This window comes from Ruditapes philippinarum, unplaced genomic scaffold (genome assembly GCF_026571515.1).
Source record: "Ruditapes philippinarum isolate M1 unplaced genomic scaffold, ASM2657151v2 ctg1362_1_1_1_1, whole genome shotgun sequence".
In the NCBI taxonomy this organism is placed as follows: domain Eukaryota; kingdom Metazoa; phylum Mollusca; class Bivalvia; order Venerida; family Veneridae; genus Ruditapes; species Ruditapes philippinarum.
In genome coordinates this window covers 215,879-238,171 of record NW_026859423.1, presented here as the reverse complement: position 1 = coordinate 238,171, position 22,293 = coordinate 215,879, and the positions used below count along the sequence as shown (strand labels likewise).

The window sequence follows — 22,293 nt, the reverse complement described above, 5'->3', positions numbered from 1 at the left end:
AACAAGGCAGTAACTGATTTTTACAAAGGCATGTGCATATCTTAAGTGAAATAAATTAAAAGTATAATATCTCTATGTCCCAAAGTCGATATTTAACAAATTACATGAGCAGATGTTAACAAGCGGAAATACGGGAGTCTGTGATAAAAACACTAAGTGAGGTTTACTCAGTAATACACCACTATAGTTTAAACGTTTTAAGCGTGGTCCATCCAGATATCCTCCAGGACCATTCTCCAGATAGTTGTACCGCTGTTTGATATTGTTTTTTGATGTTGTAAAACAATATTGCAACGATAATGTTTCTATATTGAACACTTTTTCATTTACATGTAAAGTCACAATGAATTTAATACAGTGTTCGAATATTTGATAAATAGCGGAAGATTCACTCATTTTGAACATAAGTCAATCAATACGTTAATTAGGTAAACTTTTATAAACAAAGCTTGACTTGTTACAAACATAGTTATCATTATAACACATGCTATTAAGTGATTATCGTCTGGTTTGTGTTTTTCACACCTCTGTGGGAAGAGACTAAAAATTATTAGTGAATATAAAGAAAGGATTATAGCGTGAAAATTACTGTTGGGACTGAAATTTTACTTCGAGATACTGAAAATATCGAAATAAAAATATCGAGATAAACAAATATTTCCAATAAACTTAGGGAAGGAAGGAAACCAGACTTTCAAAATTTCATCAAGATAACGAAATATCGAGAAAAGCGATGTCGAGATAACGATAGTTGACTGTATTCTCTTGTTCTACATGTATTTCTTTTTTCAAAAGTACAGTATTTATTACATTTCATTTATTTATTAATTCATTTTTTCTATGTACTTTTATAACTTGTATACTAATAGATACTTATAAAATATCTAGAAAAACAACAATGCAAAGTTATGATAGCACTTTAAACATTAATGAACAAGCATTTGATAGTATTGCGGGCAATACAGTAGTCCCCTACCGGTCCCTCAAAAAGTTCTTTAATTGTCATACACTCCTGTCTATTGCCATTTATAATGAATTTGAGGATGAAGTCTGTATTTGAAAATATCGACCACAAAACATAAAATAAGTTTGTCTATATCAGAGTAATGTGTTAAGTTTCCATGCTTAGTAAGGAAATTATGTTTATACAACCTTGTCATATTATTACGATGTGGGATTTTAAAGTAAATCCTATAAGGAATGAAGAAGTTGGAGTGAAAATACCAGTTTCTCGAAAAAAATCTAAGTTCAAGGGGGACATAATTCTGGAAATAGTCTTGCTAGAGTATTTAACCTTCTCAAAAATGTCGAGTGATAATAAGAAACATATATATGAAGTTTGAAGTAGATACATTAGGAAATAAAGAAGTTATTTAAAAAAGACAACATTTTTTCCCCTAAAAAATCTAAGTTCAAGGGAGGTAATACTGATATTTTTTGTGCTAGAGTTATAAACCTTGTCACATATGATGTGGTTGATGACCAGAAACTTATATTTAAAGTTTGAAGTAAACACCTTAAGAAATAAAGAACATATAGTGAAAAAGCTGAAAAATTTAAATAAGAAATCTTGAAATTCAGGCTATTTGTTGCCATAGCAACCAGAATTTTAATATAGGAAGAAAAGAAAAAGATGTGCATAATCTCCAGACTGCCATCTACCCATATTTCAAGTTTCATAAAAATATTTTCAGTACTTTTTGAGTTATCACTGGATCCATTTTATGTGTTAAATTTGCCATATTTTCAGACTATTTGTTGCCATAGCAACCAGAATTTTCAACATAGAAAGAAAAAAAAAAGACGTGCATAATCTCCATACTGCCATCTATCCATATATCAAGTTTCATAAAAATATTTTCAGTACTTTTTGCGTTATCGCGGGATCCAGTTTTGTGGACGGACGGACTGACGGACTGACAGACAGACAGACGGACAGACAGACAGACAGACGGACGGACGGAGGGTAAACCTAAAGTCCCCTCCGGTTAAACCGGTAGGGGACTAATAAGTATGTTAGCATTGTGCATTTTCAATAAATGTTATATTAGATATTGTTTATGTCCACAACTTAACTTGTGGCACTCTTAATATGGCAAAATGGTGATTAAATTTGGCGTATGATTCACACCTGCAGTAGCAAAACATTACCTTTAATTTCACAAGTGTGCTCTTCAAAACAGATTTCATTTCATTAAATCTTAAAAGTATATAAAATATATCCACTGAAATAATTTTTTGAAATCTATAAACAGAAGGAAAACAATAATGTTGTTTTCATGTTGTTATGGTCGTTTCTCAAAAGAATTTCATCATAGAATATCTCTGTAGTTTAAAACACATGGATATTGTACATTAAAATAATAAAATATTCCAGAACAAAATATTATGCCACTATCTTAAGTAGGGTTTTGCCAATTTAACAATAGCTTATAGCATCTGCCATTCTCACCCTTAAAAAATTTTTTCAAACATATTTATTTCAAACAGGTACCTCAGAAGCACTCTTTCAAAATTCAACAATAGTTTGGTAAAGTATATAGCTTTATTCACTTAAACATAAATAAATGTCCTTTCTCTATATACATCATTTTCATACAATAAAAATTATTGTCATACAATAAATAAAATCCAAAATAGAAAACTTAACAATTATTCAATACTGTAATTCAAATTGCTGAGTACCAATTAATGGACATAGTATTGAATTCTAGTGTTATTAAAGTGAGATTCAACATTATTACACTAACATTAAACAGCTAACAGTATTGAGTAAGGTCAGACAGTATAGTCACAGTATGGTCAGACTAGTAGAATGAAAACAGGTGTGTCAGTTATCAGTAAATGAGATGAAATTTTGACTGTATAAAAGCATGTAGCTAACTAAAAGATGACAAACATTTCAATGATTTCATCAAATGAAACAATATATTAAAACAAATATGTACAATAAACTCAATTAGATAAAAGCCGAGTAATTACAGATACCTACATGATAAGAAATCTACTTAATTTTAAATATATATTTATTTTTTAACACAAATCCAATTCATTTATAAATACATAAACACATAAACAACAATCATTCTAAAGGTCACACTCACTTTGATTTTTTGACCTTTATATATATGATTGTAAAATTAGCCAAAAATCTTCAAAATAACCTTATTTCATAGAAATAAGGTATACCCTACAACCCTAACATATAACACAAATAAAAATAACTTTCTCACAATAATGATACCTCTAAAAATCACAAGGCTTAGCTGTAATAATTTTTGTCTGTATCAATACAGAAAGAAATCGCAGTTTAAAAAAATGTTACATTTCATTCCATAACAGTTCATTGTCTTTCCTTTTTTAATTACATCAGCATTGACTATATTAACTTTCCATCATAAACTGGTGGAGAAATTATCAAAATGTCCTTCATGCATTATTTTATGCATAAACTGCATTAGAACAAATAACCTTGAAGTGCATTATTTAATGTACAAACACAGACAGAAACTGTAGACTAGAACAAACAACTTTCTTTAACTTGCGAATTTCATAATCGCGAGACAGACTGTGACTTAAAAACAACTAAAGCATTCTGCCACAAAGACAACATTTACATATATCATCTAAATTCAAAATTAAAACTAACTGCTTAGGTTATTATCTACTATTTAATGCTAATTATCTACTATTTAATGCTTTGTTTGTTTTATGGTTTTTTTTGTTGTTTGGGTTTTACTTCCAAGACATTTTAGGTCATATGGTGACTTTCCAGCTTTACTGGAGGAGGAAGACCTCAGATGCCTTTCCATGCATTATTTCAGGTACAAACGGGAACCCAAGTAGAACCCCCAACGTTCCCTAAGCTAGATGGACAGCTTCTTTGTTCACAAAGAATACAAAATCCCTGTCGAGATTTTAACCCACAGTAAGGCGCAAATGATTTGAAGTCAACGACCTTAACCACTCCACCATGAATGCCTCATTTTAATGCCTAGTTAAAGAATTATTAAACCTTGTTCAACCACATAAGAGTTTGAGGACCAAATATTAAAGTGGGCTCTCATACAGATCAAATGAAAATCTGTACAGATTCTAGAAGCACCAGTTATGTTACGGCCTAGCTGGCTTATTCCATCTCAAGTAAATGGTTAGCCAAGGAAAACAGAATGACTGATCATAACTGAAATAATGTTTTATTTGGTGCTTAGCCAATTAACTATTATGTGTCAATTATGTCCCTACATGCTGTTGTTCTGCCCCTGCAGAACTTTCTCTTTCAATTTATTCTTTAACTTTTCCTTTTTTGTCACAAGAATTTCACCTTCAGTATTGGCCAACTCTAAGCTACAAAGATTAGGCATGGCTAGTGCAGGGACATCTAGCTCTTGTACTTCATTATCAGCGGGTGGAATTGAAATTTGAGATTGTGGCCTTAGAGCTTGATTAAAGTCTTTCTCGTTATTTATTGGCAAGGCTTGACCTGTTGCACCTGATGATGTACTTGCTGCTTTCTCCATCTGATTCTTTAAATATATTTCAAATAGTTTTCCAAAAGTAACTTGACCGCTGGTAACTAAATTCAAAATCTTTTGTTGACCACTAACTGTGTTCTGCTGACTTTCAACAATATTAACCATTGCCTCTTGAACATTTGAATCCTGGACTGCAGTACAACTCTGAGCCCGACTATTGCTTTTTAAAGACAGTCTACTTAAGCTGGGTAAGTTGCCATCACCAATGTTGTTCTCGTCTGTTTCTCTCGGATAATGGTTTGTTATCATGTCATATGTTTCATCCCCTTGTATAGATTCTTTGCCTGAAACACTCAAAACTGAGGGGCATCTTGTACGATATTCAGTCATGTTGGTATCTACTTCTGTCTTCGCTGGACCACTTTCAATTATAGACAGCTCTTCATCATCCACTTCCACAACTTCTTCTTCTACACTGCGATCATCACCTAGATGCGGAATGTTCTCTGATTTACCCTTCATTGATAAATCTAACGGTTTTTCTACAGTTAAGATCTAAAGGCTGATCGATGACGTCTCCATAGATATTTGGAGCAGACATTGTTCCCATTGTAGCATCATGGAATTGATGACTACCAACATTGTTGCCTACATTGTCATAGGTAGTTGCTGAAGGCTGTGTAAGAGCAACTGCCGACACAGCCCCTGTTTGATTACGGTGAAAATTAAGACATGTCACTTCATCTGGAGGCCTGTCAATTGATCCCTCTGAGAAAATGTCATTTCCCGTGTTTTGGACATTCTGCACTTGCAAAGTGTCGACTCTCTTAAAATCTGTACCTGATTTCATTGGCACTAAATTTAGCTGCAACTGAAGCATGTTTCCTTCTTCATCAACAATGGCTTTGTCTAATGCTTCTCTAATTGGCAAGTCCATAATCCAGTTGGGGTATGGGGAAGGTCTTTGGATAAGCCTAAAGCTAGATTCCACCTTTCCAGGACTGTTTTTCTTTGCTCCAACATTTTTCTTGGTTCCCTTTTGGCTAAGTTTATACTTCTTTCTGGACAGGCTGTTTAAAATTTCTGGTCTATCATCCTGGAGATTAGTACCTATAGAGAAGACCTTTGCCTGTGACCGAAAACTAGCTTCTGTCTGTGCTTTAGCTTGAATTTCTTCCCTATCATCTAACAGGCTTTTGGTTTTTGCCACGATAATCTTCTCACTCAGCTCAGAATCTTGCATAAACTCGCATTCTTCATCATCTATGTTGCTTTCAGATTCTTGCTTGTTTTTGGTCACTGAAAAATAACGCATTACTTTAAGCATAACATAACCAAGAATGTAAGAATACGAAAAAAAGCATGTTTTATTTCATGCTTTCCAGTGTTTTATTGTAATATATCAGATGATTATATTCTGATAAACCACTAGTGAAATTTATAAAATATAATTTTCCCTGTAGCCGGACTATATCTGAATGCGCATGAAAAGAAAATCATTACTAAATGGAATAGCAGTTAGAAATAAATGCTGTCATGCGTAAATATTGCTTCTTTAGGAAAAGAAAGTCGATGTCACCATACATCATGTTAAAAATGTAACAAAATAAGAGAAATTTAACAGAACTATATTTCAAAATTGATAATGTGACGTCATGATGTGATGACGTCAGAAAGGAGAATGCATGACGTTACGCGGCAAAATCAGTAAAAAATACTTTAAATCACTTTAAAAGCATGAAATAAAAAGAAAATTTATTTGTTTTACATATAAGATTTAAATATCATTTCACTGAGTGAACACCAGATGCAATATTTTCACGAGTGGCGTAGCCACGAGTGAAAATATAATAGCTGGTGTTCACGAATGAAACTTATTAACATACAAATAACAACACACTATACATATATGTTACGAAGTTCAATCATTTTTTTTAAAGATTAGTGAATCAATTTATATCGCATCCATCTATCCAACATTAAATTCGCAAACTTATAAAAACAGCATTTTCAAAACTTGCATGTACATAATGAATGTCAAGATTCAAGAAAGATTTAAAGTTTAAATTTTTTCTAACGATTCAAAACTTACATACTATAACAATTAAGTTACGATTTTAGATAATAACATAATTAATGTTATATGGTTTTCATACGCTGATTTTAAAATTTGCAAGATTTCATTATCATTAAATCTTAATACCACATATATATAAAATCCACTTACATATTATGGTTTTTCCTGTTTTCTTGTCAAGGTAAAACTCCGCTTCTTCAACCATTCCATCCTCTTCATCCATAGCATACTGTAAGACAAAAAATTCCCACTTTAAACTGCTATCTTTATTTTACACTGACAATTTAAACAAGAGGGCCATGAAGGCCCTGAAATCGCTCACCTGTATATAGGCACCCGGGACGGGCCAATTTTAACACAGGGGCTTTTATTTGTACAAACATATTAGACACCCATTTGTTTCATGATAAATATCTAAGCTCTAGCTCTAAGAAGATTTTTTTAAACTTTTTACTATACACATATAGAGAAAAACAATGACCCCCTCTCTGGGCGGGCAAATTTTGTCCCCAGGTCTTTTATTTGAACAAACTTGGTATGCACTCACTAGAAGATAATTCACGCTTAATATCTTATATCTTAACTCTAGCTCTTTGGGTTTTTTAACAAAAGATTTTTTAAGTTTTTACTATATACATATAAGGAAAATCAATGATCCCCAGGGAGGGGCTAAGTTTTTAACCCCAGGGAACTTATTTGAACAAAAATGGTAAACACCCATTAGAAGATGTTTCATACTAAATATCTTAGCTCTAGCTCTAAGGGTTTTTTTTAAAGAAGATTTTTTTAAGTTTTTACTAAATACATATAGGAAAAAACAATGACCCCCTAGGGAGGGGCCAATTTTGACCCCAGGGCTTTTATTTGAATAAACTTGGTAGACACCCACTAGAAGATGTTTCATGCTTAATAGCTAAGCTCTTGCTATTTGGGTTTTTTTAAAAGAAAATTTTTCAAGTTTTTACTATATACAAATAAGGAAAATCAATGACCCCCTGGGGCGGGGCCATTTTTGACCACAGGGTATTTATTTGGACAAACTTGGTAGACACTAACTAGATGATGTTTCATGCCAAATATTTCAGCTCTAGCTCTTACGGTTTTCTAAAAGAAGATATTTTAAGTTTTTTCTTTCGGTTGCCATGGCAACCAGAGTTCTGCTTGGAATTTAATTCTTTGAACAATTTTTAAAGTCCACTACCAAAGGAACATTCCTGTGAAGTTTGGATGAAATTGGCTTAGCGGTTTATGAGGAGATGTTGTTTAAAGTAAAAGTTTACCGACAGACAGATGGATGGACGCCGGACGAAAAGCGATAAAAAGTATATTTAGTTAATTATCTCGTCCTATTTAGAATTTAACTTTTTTTTAATCATTTTCAAGATGCCAAGACACCTTTATGATAATATTTTCAAGACCTACAATTCCCATTCAAGAGATTTTAAATAATTAATCACATTCTGTGTGATTTTCTAAAAGCACCTTTGGCTTTGCAATTAGTATACTAGCGGAAGATGTCATTTCTTTTTATATAATTTTTAATAAGGATAATTAATTGGATACCATGTACATTTAATTATACATATATCATACATAATGTTGTATGAAGTTGAAAGGATAAAGCGTTCCAACTAAATAAATTTACCAATAATTTTCTGCCATTTACAATGTTTACATGCAATAACAATGAAAAAGAGTTGATTTTGAATAACAGTGTTTCAAATTTAAAAAGCAAAATATCAAGACAGCAGTTTTTTCATTATTATTTTTTTTTTTTGCAGAAAATAACACCACTATAAAAATTCCATCTTTTCTTGGGAAAAACTACATCAATCTATATGTTTATGTTTTTAATAGCAAAGATCAGAAATTGTCGACATTTTTATGTTCTTGGTTGTTATTTTTCAATCAAACCTTCACTGAACAGGTCATGTTGCGACTCCCCAGCTTTACTGGTGGACGAATGCCTTAGGTATATGTGCTCCTCCCTGTATTACTTCAGGTACGGGCCGTTAAATGAGTATAACCACCAACAATCTATATAAAATAGGTATGGAACAAAATGATAAATAACTATACCTTATTATATACATCATCTTTTGTTTCAGTGGGTACAGACAAACTGCTATTGACAAACTGTGACAAAGTCTGTTCTCTGAAAAATTCAAACCATAAATAATAAAAAAATTCAAATGCATTGAAAACTTACATGTAGTCTTAAATGTTTTTAATGTACTTTGAGTAATGTAATGCATTCACTCACAGAGACAATGATTTGTACATACAATGTTTAGACTTCATGCAAAAAGTTTGCATATGATACTGCACATTTTGGTTATAGATACACATGAACATGCCATCATCTTGAAAAAAAAAATAATGTAGGTGAATTTTAAATGCTGATCCTTGACTCTATTGACAGATCCCCTATGTAAACTAACTTTATTTTGTAACTCTTGATTGGAGGTTATTATATACTGGTTAGACCTCATCAATTTTATACAAAACTTTACAAGAAACAGGAAAGATTAATTTGGCTAACCTAGGGTATACAAACTTGAAGCTACACTACCGGTCAGAACCACCACACCTGCTGGACCTAAGAGAAGCATAGACCCTAATAATTTGAACCTATTAAGTCACCTCTTAAGATCACACAGGGTTAAACTGTGACTGCAATTCTGATGCCACAACCCATTAAGGCAGCCCCTCAACCACAATGATCAACTATACAGGGATATATTCATAAATAACATATATTAAACATACCTAAAAGCTATCAGATCATACATGTATATATGATAATAAATTTACTTACGACCCATCAGATCTTATAATAATTGGTTTTCCAGGTCCTTTTGTTTTAATGCTCACATAGCCTGGACTGTCATCAGTTGAGACATCCATTTGTTCTTGAGCACCTAAACAACAATTAATAAAGGAAAAATGAGTCAATATGCCCAGTTTATTTACATTAATGGAAACAGTATGATTATACATGGAGAAATGGCAAAAGCAGTAGAGAGGACAGCTGGGGTAAGCAATACCAACAAAGAGACTGTGTAGACTAGTAAGCACAGTTGTATCAATATTTTCAAAAATCAAATTTTACCATAGCATCTCTTAAATATGAAAAATGTCCGCAAATTTCTACTTTAAGGAGATATATGTGTCCACAATTGTTTGTAACCTTGGCATTACACTGAAGTTACATACATTCACAGCATAAACGAAACAAAAGGTTAGCTGTAGCACAAGCGCATAAATACATAATAAAGTTACATGACGCCTGAACATTAAGTCATTAACAATGCGTCTATTTGGTATACTGTACATGTATGTTTCTAAAATTAATGTTACTACATTTTTTTAGTTAGCTCAGCACTTAATTTCGTACTATCCTCTGAGCATTCTGTATCAGAAAACTAACTTTACACGTTTTGTTTTCCAATTTATATAAATTCAAAGTCTGAAAAAAAAATACTATGTGAAAACTTGCAGGCATGCTGGCAATTGACAAAACAATGGATCGAGCAAGGTATGTGACCTTAACACTTTTCCACCAGACACTGAATTGAATATTCTGAATAATTCCTAATGGTTTCATCTTTTGTCAGTGACTTGGTATTTTTCATCATTTTAACACATAAAATCAAATAAATCTGGACATGTCCTTACAAGCATTAGAGCAGAAATCTTATCAAGTTAACAAAACATAAATAATGAAATAATATCTGATTTTTATGACTATCACAATGTGATATTATATTTATTGTGACTTTCTATAACCAAGTAATGTCCAGTATTACTATGTACAACCCAGATTTACCAAGTCTTACTTACTGGACTGAGAAGTGCTCATAAACCTGGGTCTTTCAACTTATTGCCAAACTTGTTTCCTACAGGATTAAAATACACTTCCATTAGTCACTCAGTGAGTAACAAGGAATTTAAAAAATATTTTTTTTCTAATTGCGAACGTTTTGCAACTTATATTTCAATTTCGCGTCTGTTCCCGGAAACCCGCCAGTCGATGTATATGAAAAAAATGCTTTTTACCTGTTAAGGGCTCAAAAATTTATCCCTGTTTGGGGAGGCACCAAAAACCCCTGGGTTGTGCTCCCCCTTTAGGAGTTAAGGAAAATTAAATGACTTGTTGAGGATGCATGCATTAACCCTTTCCCCCATGAGCATATTGTGAAAAATGGCCAGTTTTACTGAAAAGCCTCCTCTTACAAGTTCAAACTGCTATGAAACTATGAAAAATGCTTCAATACTAATCAAACTTGGCACAAATGTTGACTGGACCATTGCCTTTGTGAAGACATGCTCAGTCTTAAATTTCCTGTTACCATGGCAACGAGGGGACATCTCAAAATTGCCAAAAATCACTATTTTGCCTCGATTTTTTCCATCAAAATTTATTTCAAAGTGCTGCAACTTCTCAAGGGATTGATATAGAGTCAAAGGCTTTTCAGCGTTGGTTACACGTTATATTATGATCGACCTTGGGTCATTTTTAGCCTCTCACAAGTCCAAAATTTTCTTGGTGATGAGGGGGACTCCGCCCCCCTTCAAACCCCCCTAACAGAAGGGGGCACATCCACCTTCTGGCAACCCCCTGATGTATCTTTTGGATGGGGGGCGGCGCCGAAAAAGTGCTCAATTTTTTGACCAACATTTCTCAAACGAAAACATGTGTTTGGGGCCCAGATAGGACATTTTTTCACTATTTGAGGCCTAAAAAAAGGGGGGTGGTCGAAAATGCGTTGTTTCGCGTATATATGTGGTAAAGGGTTAAAAAAACAAGAGCTGTCGGTAGGACAGCATGCTCGACTATTCTTAGTGCTTGATAGTAAAAAAAATGCCTGATACAGTTACCTCCTCCTGTTTACAGGTTGGGGTCATGATGGTGAACAAGTGTGCAAAGTTTCAAAGCCATATGTCAATGGACTTTGAAAATATTTGAACTATTACAAAAACTTTAACGTAAATTCTAAGTCGAAAAAGGGGCATAATTCTGTCAAAATGCTTGATAGAGTTACCTCCTCCTGTTTACAGGTTGGGGTCATGATGTTGAACAAGTGTGCAAAGTTTCAAAGCCATATGTCAATGGACTTTGAAAATATTTGAACTATTACAAAAACTTTAACGTAAATTCTAAGTCGAAAAAGGGGCATAATTCTGTCAAAATGCTTAATAGAGTTACCTCCTGCTGTCTACAGGTTGGGGTCATGATGGTGAACAAGTGTGCAAAGTTTCAAAGCCATATGTCAATGGACTTTGAAAATATTTGAACTATTACAAAAAATTTAACATAAGTGGTTACGCCGACGCCGACGCTCGGGTGACTGCAATAGCTCTACTTATTCTTATCGAATAGTCGAGCTAAAAAATGATGAAAAACTTTGGAATCACCTAAAAACTAGTTTTTCCATGTTAAAATGTGGTCTTTCACCTAATTTTGGTGAAATATTGTTGTTTTGTAACATTCATAATTTTTTTAGTTAACCCTCTCCCCCATGAGCATATTGTGAAAAATGGCCAGTTTTACTGAAAAGCCTCCTCTTACAAGTTCAAACTGCTACGAAACTATGAAAAATGCTTCAATACTAATCAAACTTGGCACAAATGTTGACTGGACCATTGCCTTTGTGAAGACATGCTCAGTCTTAAATTTCCTGTTACCATGGCAACGAGGGGACATCTCAAAATTGCCAAAAATCACTATTTTGCCTCGATTTTTTCCATCAAAATTTATTTCAAAGTGCTGCAACTTCTCAAGGGATTGATATAGAGTCAAAGGCTTTTCAGCGTTGGTTACATGTTATATTATGATCGACCTGGGATCATTTTTAGCCTCTCACAAGTCCAAAATTTTCTTGGCGATGAGGGGCACTCCGCCCCCCTTCAAACCCCCCTAACAGAAGGGGGCACATCCCCCTTCTGGCAACCCCCTGATGTATCTTTTGGATGGGGGGCGGCGCCGAAAAAGTGCTCAATTTTTTGACCAACATTTCTCAAACAAAAACATGTGTTTGGGGCCCAAATAGGACATTTTTTCACTAGCCTAAAAAAAGGGGGGGGGGGTCGAAAATGCGTTGTTTCGCGTATATATGTGGTAAAGGGTTAAACAGTTATATTGAAATTTAATACCTCCTTCTGGTATAGCCATCACCTCTACAGAAAGCTGGTCAGACTGTTCACTCATATCTTCATCATCATTTAAATCTTGACCACTGAAATAAAACACAGTAATTTGTGAATTAGCAGGGGTTTTTTTTACTAACAAATTGACACCGATAGTCGGCGTCTTCCCCTCGGTAAATAGCCAAGATTTTTCCCCAAAAAAATTCTATTTTCCTTTAAACTGGATCAGATTTAATAATTACATGGTTTAAAATATTATTTTTCTTCATTTTATGCAGGATAAACCACCAATTGTTGTCCAAAATAACCAAAAAAATTGCAGGAAACTGCAAGTACTGTCTCAACATGGAGGCAGCCATTTTTTTCTTGGCTATATCCCGTACTAAACGGTACTATTTCTGGAAATCAGTTGCTATCAAAATATTGTCATTTTCTTGGTTATTTTTAGTAAAGTAATATATTTTGTACTTCTTATTATGAAAATGACTTATATGGAGCTAAAGTGTGTCACAGATACACTATTATACCTATACTGTATTAACTTTCATATAAAAATAGAAGTATAAAAACCATTCACCACCATACATATTAAGAAAATATGTTATACTGCAAAGAATATTTTGCATGATGATAAAGTTTTTAAGGGGAAAAAAATATAGTTGTAACCCTCTACTATGTAGTTAAGTATATAGTATAAATAACGTCATAATAAAGTTTCCCCAAATTGACTTTTTTCGTATATTTTTTCCCCTCCCTACCAGCGTCCAGCGTCTTCCCCTTTTCCTAAAAAAAACCCCTGATTAGGTTTATGTTTATGAAGGAAAGATATGACAAAAAAAATAAAATTAGACAATAAAAAATATGATAGACTGTAAAACTATCAACTTGTGGTTAGTTCACTGACTGGTACACATGGTTTACATCTGAGACTGAAAAACTCTGGTAGGAATGGACATTTTAAAGTATATTTGCACTTGGAAGTTGGCTACCATAGTTTTTAACTACCTTATCAATGAGTTTCTTTACAGTTACACACATTCGTAATTATTATTAAAATGTAAATTTACACAGGTCTGTAAGACAATATCTATTGCAAATCATGAACCGAACGTATGCTTAGAAAGCAGACCTCGACAAATCCACTCGCCTGCTGGCATTTGCCAGTAAAAGTTTGGGTCGGGCAAGGAAAATATAGGTTAAACTCGTCTGATTGGGGAAGTAAGATTCACATGACATTTCTCTAAATAGTAAACTTTAATGTAAATGAAGTTTTTCAGTAAAAAAAACCTGCAGACGCCCTTTCAATCACTAATATTGTCAAATTAAAACCAGAAATTGACCTAATAATTACAGCATTATTCTACAATGTTTCATACATACGCGTTCGGTAAAGTTTTAAACTTGGCCATGACTGCATGAGGTTGATATCTTAGCCGAGTGGTTGCACTCGTTAGACTTTAAAGTAAAGAAGTATTCAGGTTTAGTACTATTAAACATTTTTCTTTCTGTTTATGTTATAGATCTACATTATGCTCAATAAACAAACAAAGTTTAAAGAAAATCTCTTCATTATTTTTCTAGAAATATGATTTTTTATGTCATAAGCCCAATCAGGCATTTTCACAAGCCTGTTAACAGCAGCTGACATGTCTGTCAGAATTTTAGAATGTCAATTTCCTGTGATTGGACTAGGGTAATGACAGGTTCATATGATAATTTCTACAATCACTTTGATGGAAAAGAGTTTTATATAGTTAACATGTGTGAATGCCATTTATGAACACGTGCAGATGACGAGAGGCTACGACATGTTTCCCTGAACAGATTTTTAATAACAGATTTCCCTGACAGTTCTGTAAGAAAGGTATTTATACAACTAAATAATGCACAACTAACGAAAATCTTCGCATATGCTGTATATTAAATGAAATAAAAATACATCAAAAACATATAAAAGTAAAATTGAGAGTTAAAATACTTACATTTTTTAAGAATAACTTCGTTTCACAATCTTTAATTTGTAAAAAATGGCTGCCAAATTGGTTTTCCCTTATCTACGGGCTGTACGCATGCGTGAAATCCAGTCTGGTTCCGGCCGGCCTATTGATAAATGTTTGGTCTAAGGGAAGTAAATGTGTTAAAATATGTTAGGTGAATTATATTAGTTATCCTTATTAGAAAATGTTCGCACAAGATTTTTGCACTTCTACATAAATTTAAGCTACACTAATTATACATATCAAGATCCTGTGATAATAGAAGTTATTCGATCAACTATTTCGTTAGTAGACATGGAATTGTGAGATAATCCTTGTCCATGGTGTAAATAATTCTACCTATCAAATATGTGAACAACACACAACATCATACATGTATAATACTTCCATATAATACACGTTCTTTTTTTTTTTTAAAGCATAATACATTGGAACACCTAATCTGTTTTCCGTATACCCTTTTCGTGTAGGTTATCTTGCTGGGAAAGGACGAGAAAATAAAAGACAGTGAATTGTGTATCAAAGTGATCCCTCGGAACAAAATTACATGAAAATTGCAGACTCGGTTTGATTGATTCTGTACTTGTTTGAGGGATAAATAAATTAATGTAAAGAAATCTCACAAAACCATCTGTTTATAAATATGAAATAATGTAATTATAGTGTTCTCCTAACGTGTTTTATGTAATCCCATCAATTATAAAATTAATGTAATATGAACATTTGAAACTCCATCATGTTTCCCTTTTTACCAATTTACTGTATTTATTTGTATGATTATGCATAATTGTATGATTGTGCGTATGATTTTCCAATAAATGGGGTTTCACATTTGTGGACCAAAAGCTTAAATAAAAAAGAATACTTCTAGGGCAACACTAAACTCATCAAAATAATTATAAACAGCAGTCCATGGATATAGGAGCTGGAAAATATATTTACTGAAAACAAAGAAATAATCTAAACACAAAAATTTACATTTATATTATAGTTCAGATACAATGTGTGGCGAGTAATAACATATTTCCTTCTTTAAAAAAAAATTGTTCTTTTGTTCAATAATCACAATTATACTGTTTTTTATCCTGTGCTGCTATAGTAACTGTTTTCATTGGTCATTTTAAAATTACAAAATGTAATCTGGGACTCTCATTGGCCATTATGATAGTCCTTGTCAATCTCAGGTTGTTCTCAACTAAATAGTAAAGGATAACTCTTTCACGTAAAATTGCTCAGATATTTAAGTTCTGTTTAACAATACCTCTTGCATTCAAATCTTACTACATTTTATATAATGAACAGTTTATTTAACGTCAGAGCTTATTGAGTTTATTTTACACAAGACCTAGCTGAGTTTTAAATTTTGTCCACAATAACGAGAATAATATCAGAACTTATACGTACCCTTATTTTATGATCTATATATTATATGGAAGATACAGACATGTACATGTAACTTGTATTTGCTTTTTCATGTTAGATCATTTGTTTAGATCTGTATATGTAAACTTGTTATTTAAAAGCGAGAACCTTCGATTTAAAGATTGGAGGCATATTATTTGCAATACAGAGATATAGTCATACACGTTTGCATTTTCAAAAGTAATCTTCAAAAGGAACACTTTACATGTCTGGAATTTTGGCAACGAACGCCCTCCATACAAACAAAGCATTTTGCGTTTTTTTTGTACAAAGCATCGTCTTTGCACATTTAGAATATTGCGTAAATTATAAGTAATATATAAGCTGCATGTAAAACGAACTATGGTTGCATTATGCCACGGCTACGGTCACGGGGGAGGAAGTGTTACACGAAGGAGTTCTTATGATAACTTGTTCAGGAGTTCTTGTGATAACTGTCACGGAGTTCGTCGGAAAACATCTGTATATACCAAAAAAACACTCGTCAAAAGTGGTTATTTTCATCGTTCAAAAATGAGTTTTAGGTGCTAAATTAAAATTTAATGATTAAGCTTGTCTTACATCTTGTATTTTGTGTCAAAAACTAATACACAGGCCATTTTTAATCGCCCCTTGCTTCAAATCAGGTAGTTTTGAGTAAAATTTCCAAATTATTTGCCAATTCGCAAGTTTTGACCGGTTTATTTCTAGTCTTCATCCTTGCCATACATAATTACCTAATTATTATGCAAAATTGCAAACATAAAGCACCGGCTAACATATTTATACCCGATTTTTCAAATGTCCCGGAGTTCTTGTGATAACACTGAAGATGTCACAGAGTTCTTATGATAACTTTTGTTATTGCCAGTGTGTTTCTTGCGCTAAATCACCGCACGTTTTGGCGTTTATTATCTTTCAATAAGTTTGTAAATCATTATGAAATGCAGTACGATCATCCTTTGCACAAAAAATGTGGTAAGTGTCTGCAAAGGATAAATAGGTGATAGGCTATCATCTACAATAAAAATTACACCAGCGGCCACTGATATTCAGCAGTATAATGGCTTAAACCTCAAAACAAAAATGTCTCAAAACGTGCTTCACATGTTTTAAACAACCACCTTTCTTAAGCAGACAATATATAGGCATGCTTCCCTTACCTTAGGGCTAAGTAATTTGCATCATTTATACCATAATAAATAAGTATATAACCAGGATAATTTCCACACGGTCACCCATGTCTTAAAAAAGTACGATGCATGATAAAAACTCAACTGCGGTTGACTCTAACTACCGATCTCTCAAACAAATTTGAACTGTCCTCCCAGGTTCGACCGAACTAAGTTTGACTAAATATTTTTGTTATCAATTACAGCAGAAGTAGCAGAGTTTCCTCCACTAAGATTACATAGGGGAAATACTCATCAAACATCGACAGAAAAATATACATAAAAATACCATATTTGAGTATTTCAAAGCGCATTTTTTTCACGTACATAAATGCCCTACTGGTTTCATAGCAGTTCCCGGCCCCAAATCGCACTTTTTAACAAATAAAATAAAAATCTGTCTACCGAAGAGTGCAAACTTTGACAGAACAAAGTTAGGTACCTGTCCAGCATTACCATGTTTTAATGTTGCTCTTTTATTTTACATTTTAATGGAATAAAGACCTGAGATGTAACACCTTTGCTCACCATTATTCAAAATTTCATAGCAGTTTATCGGACCTTTTTTATTTTGAATATAATACAGTACCAATAAGCAATGTTAAGCTGGATTTTTCAAATAGATATAACTTCCCAAGCTTTTCCGTGTCGTCTGCAAATATATTGTTTAAAAGTAGTGATTAAAATAGAATGGGATTTCAGTTATTGTGCATGGGTATTCAAACTAGAATTCCCCAGGTGTTGCTTGTAAGTGTCGCAAGTTCTCTAATGTAACTTAAAACAACAGACAAAACTTTAGAACATATTAATCGCTGTACTATTATAACTGCTGTATTACATAGAAAACAAATGTTTCTCTGATTGATGCAGTAACATAGATGCTTAACTGATAAAAATAAATAAACTGTATGTCTGAATGAAAATGATAAAGGGCCAGAATACTGCTAGGAGCCGGAAACTGCTAGGAAACCAGTACATAAATCTTTTTTGCAGTCTACGAAATCTGCGTCAAACAAGAAAAAAAACTATGAAAAAGGAACGGGGGAAAGAAATAATATCTCTTGAACTAAATTCACTCAAAACCAACATTATATATCCTATTTTGTATGCAAAGGGTGAGCGTACTACATTTCATAATAATTTACAATCTCATTGAATAATAAAAAACGCTAAGACGTGCCGTGAAACACGCTGGCAATAACAAAAGTTATCATAAGAACTCTGTGACATCTTCAGAGTTATCACAAAAACTCCGGGACATTTAAAAAATCGGGTATAAATATGTTAGCCGGTGCTTTATTTTTGCAATTTTGCATTATAATAAGTTAATTATGTATGGCAAGAATGAAGACCAGAAATAAATAGGTCAATACTTGTGAATTGGCAAATAATTTGGAAATTTTACTAAAAACTACCAGATTTGAAGCAAGAGGCGATTAAAAATGGCCTGTGAATTAGTTTTTGACACATAATACAAGATGTAAGACAAGCTTAATCATTAAAGTTTAATTTAGCACCTAAAACTCATTTTCGAAAGATGAAAATAACCATTTTTAACGAGTGTTTTTGTAGTATATACAGATGTTTTCCGATGAACTCCGTGACAGTTATCAAAAGAACTCCTGAACAAGTTATCATAAGAACTCCATCCTTCGTGTAACACTTCCTCCCCCGTGACGGTGATTGATTTCAAACCTTTATGCTCTGACCACTGTGGCTAGAATCGGAATAAAGGCCATCCTGCAGCTAGCTTACGAATCGGCCATGTCTCTAAAACAGGTTCCCGTTCTATCGTGTCTGAAATAATGCTAGGAGGGGCACCCGTTGTTTTCCTCCTTTGGTGAAGCTGGGAAGTCGACATGTTGGTGCGACCTCAAACTTACAATAAGGTATGAAAGTGTTTAAACGAGGCAATCTTTGTCACTCATTAAAAAATACATTTTCCACATCTAATTGTTTCATTGTTTTTTAAAGTGGGAAATTAATGACGGCCACTTATTTAGCTAACTAATTGCGATGTTTGACACGTGTATTTAAGGCAATTTATCACTTACAAAACGTTTTAACAACAACAGCAACATTTATTTAGCAATTAAGCATTACAATGCTTTTAGCCATAATATACATTTGACATAAGGTGACAAATGACACGAGAAATCATTAGCAATCAAATATTTTCTGCATAGAGAAGCTTACACAATAAATAAACTAGTTTGACATAGGTAAATTTAAATCACGATACCAATATATAATAATTATCAAATTTCTAAACTATTCCTTAATTTATTTGAAAAAAATTTATATTTTGATAAGTTTAACAATTGTCTTTCATTATCTGTGGACATCAGTCTATCGAATTTACTAAGAGTTGGCCACCTACAAAAATATGGTTTGAAGTATTTTTTCCTTATTTCTCGATATATTGAGCAGACAAGAAGAATGATACTCATCTTCAATTATATTATCTTGGTTGCAAAATTTACATATTCTATTAGTTCGTTCTATATTAAGATATCTACCTCTTTCTATTTCTAAATTATGCGAAGATAATCTAAATCTACTTAAGGCAATCCGAAATTTCCTTTCACTTATTGAATTTAAATATGTTTCAAAGTTAAAAGATTGTTTAAACCTACAGTAAGTAAGTAAACGTTGTGAATTGTTTATGCTTGCATACCAAGCTTGATAATAATTATCTAATATCCTTTGTTTAATTTCTAAAAATGTAAAATTTCCATTATCTTGATTTATCCATATATTTGAAAGTCCTAGATTGTTTAACATTGTTTTTATATGAAAGGCCCAATTTGAATTATTGTATGTTATATTATTATTGGCATCATTGGCATGATATAAATTTGTTTTTGCAAAGAGTTGTCTAATTTCTGTAAATGGATCCAATATCTTATCATATTTATTTTTCTAAAAATAATCATAGGAACTCTCCCTAATTCTCCGTAGAGACCAGTAGTATTAGTTGATTTATTAACATATAAAAGTTTTCGACAGAATTTTGTATGAATAAGTTCTATATCTGTTCCTGCATTCATTCCCCAGACTTCTGAACAGTAGTTTAGTACAGTAGCAACTAGCGAATCAAACAATTTACTTTTTTCACTAGTAGAAAAATCGTACTTATCAAAAATTGAAAATAGTTTATGTAAAGATTTAGATGCATGTTCTGCAATACATTTTTGGGTTCTATTCCAATTTGCATTTTTGAAAAAAATATACGCCTAAATATTTAAAAGAAGTAACATTTTCTAGTAGAGTATTATAAAGGTAAAAATCATAATTTGTATGTCTACTGCCTTTTTCAAAAATCATAACCTTAGTCTTTGAAGTATTTATTTTTAGACCCCATGTATTACAATATATTTCAATATCATTGATTGTAAGGATACTCTACTTTATAATACTCTACTAGAAAATGTTACTTCTTTTAAATATTTAGGCGTATATTTTTTTCAAAAATGCAAATTGGAATAGAGTCACTAGTTGCTAAAGGAAGTCACTGGTTGCCATGGTAAGTCTCTGGTTGGAAATTAATGGTTGCTAAGGAAAGTCACTGATTGCTATGGAAAGTTAGTTTTTTCTTATGGAAGTAAGTAGTTGATATGGAAAGTCAATGGTTGCTATACTGGTTAATGTTGATATGGAAAATCAATGGTTGCCAAGGAAAGGTACTGGTTGCTATGGGAGGCACTGGATGTTATGAAAAGCCACTGGGTGCTAAAATAGTCTTTGGTTGCAATTCAAAGTCAGTGGTTGTTATGCGAATTACTGGTTGCTACGGGAAATCACTGGTTACCATGGAAGTCTAAGGTTGCTTTGGGAAGTCTCCAGTTGATATGGAAATAAACGGTTGCTAAGGAAATTTACTGAAAAGTAAGTTGTTTACGGGAAGTCAGTGGTTGTTATGTGAGTCACTGGTTGCTCAAGGAAGTAACTGGTAGCCATGAAATTCTAAGATACTTCCACTGACAATGGTTACTAAGGAAAGTCACTGTTTGCTATGGAAAGTTAGTTGTTACTAATGGAAGTCAGTGGTAGCTATGTGAGTTACTGGTTGCTTAGAGAAGTCACCGGTGGCCATAGAAGTCACTGGTTGCCATGGAAGTCTATGGTTTCTATGGAAAGTTTCTGGTTGCTACAGAAGTCTATGTTTTCTAAGGAAAGTCACTGATTGCTATGGAAGTCACTGGTTGTTATGGAAAGTCAATGGTTGCTATGGATGTCAATAGTTTCTATGATAAGTCTAAAGTTATTATGGAAAGTCATTGATTGTTATTGCTGTCAATGATTGCAGATGCTATGGAAGTCACTGCTTGCTATGAAAAGTGATTATGGAAGTCAATGATTGCTATTATAATCAGTGGTTGCTTTGGGATGTCACTGGTTGCATGGAAGTCTATGGTTGCTATGGAAAATCACTTGTTGCTATTCAAAGTCAACAGTTGCTATGGACAGTCTATGGTTGCTCTGGAAAGTAAATGGTAGCTGTGGAAAGTCTTTGTTGCTTAAGAAGTCAATGGTTGCTATGGGAAGTCATCAATTGCTATGGAAGTCATCAATTGCTATGAGAAATGTTGCTGGTTGCTATATATGGAAGTCAATAGTTACCATTGAAAGTCACTTTATGCTATGGGAAGTCACCGGTTTCTATGGAAGTCAAAGGTTGGTATGGAAAGTCACTGGTAGCTATGGAGTCAATGGTTGCTATGGAAAGTCAATGGTTGCTATGGAAGTCAATGGTTGCTTTGAAAAGTCTATGTTGCAATTGTAAGTCAATGGTTGCTATGGAAGTAAACAACCATTGTATTTCCATAGCACCCATTGACATGCCATAGCAACCACTGACTTTCTTAAGCAACCATAGCCTTCCTTATATTGGGATACTAGTATTGGTTTGTGATAGCGCCATACATAGCTATACGAGTTTGAAATTATTGCTGCACCTGTATCAGAAATAAAAACTTAAATTAAGATGTGCAACATCTCATCCCAATAAATATTTGTGT

At 33.1% G+C, this 22,293-nt stretch overlaps 1 protein-coding gene across 1 annotated transcript; it reads right to left on the bottom strand.

The window, feature by feature from the left end:
* Positions 1–4,180: 4,180 nt before the first annotated feature.
* LOC132756457 (uncharacterized) lies at positions 4,181–14,836 on the bottom strand. The gene is made up of 6 exons (XM_060747530.1): positions 14,685–14,836; positions 12,709–12,791; positions 9,371–9,473; positions 8,632–8,707; positions 6,703–6,781; positions 4,181–5,774 (listed from the first exon to the last, which is right to left on the bottom strand). The coding sequence occupies exons 2-6, from the start codon at positions 12,761–12,763 to the stop codon at positions 4,987–4,989; spliced, it is 1,101 nt and encodes a 366-aa protein (XP_060603513.1). The 5' UTR covers positions 12,764–12,791; positions 14,685–14,836; the 3' UTR covers positions 4,181–4,986.
* Between the last annotated feature and the right edge of the window lie 7,457 nt (positions 14,837–22,293).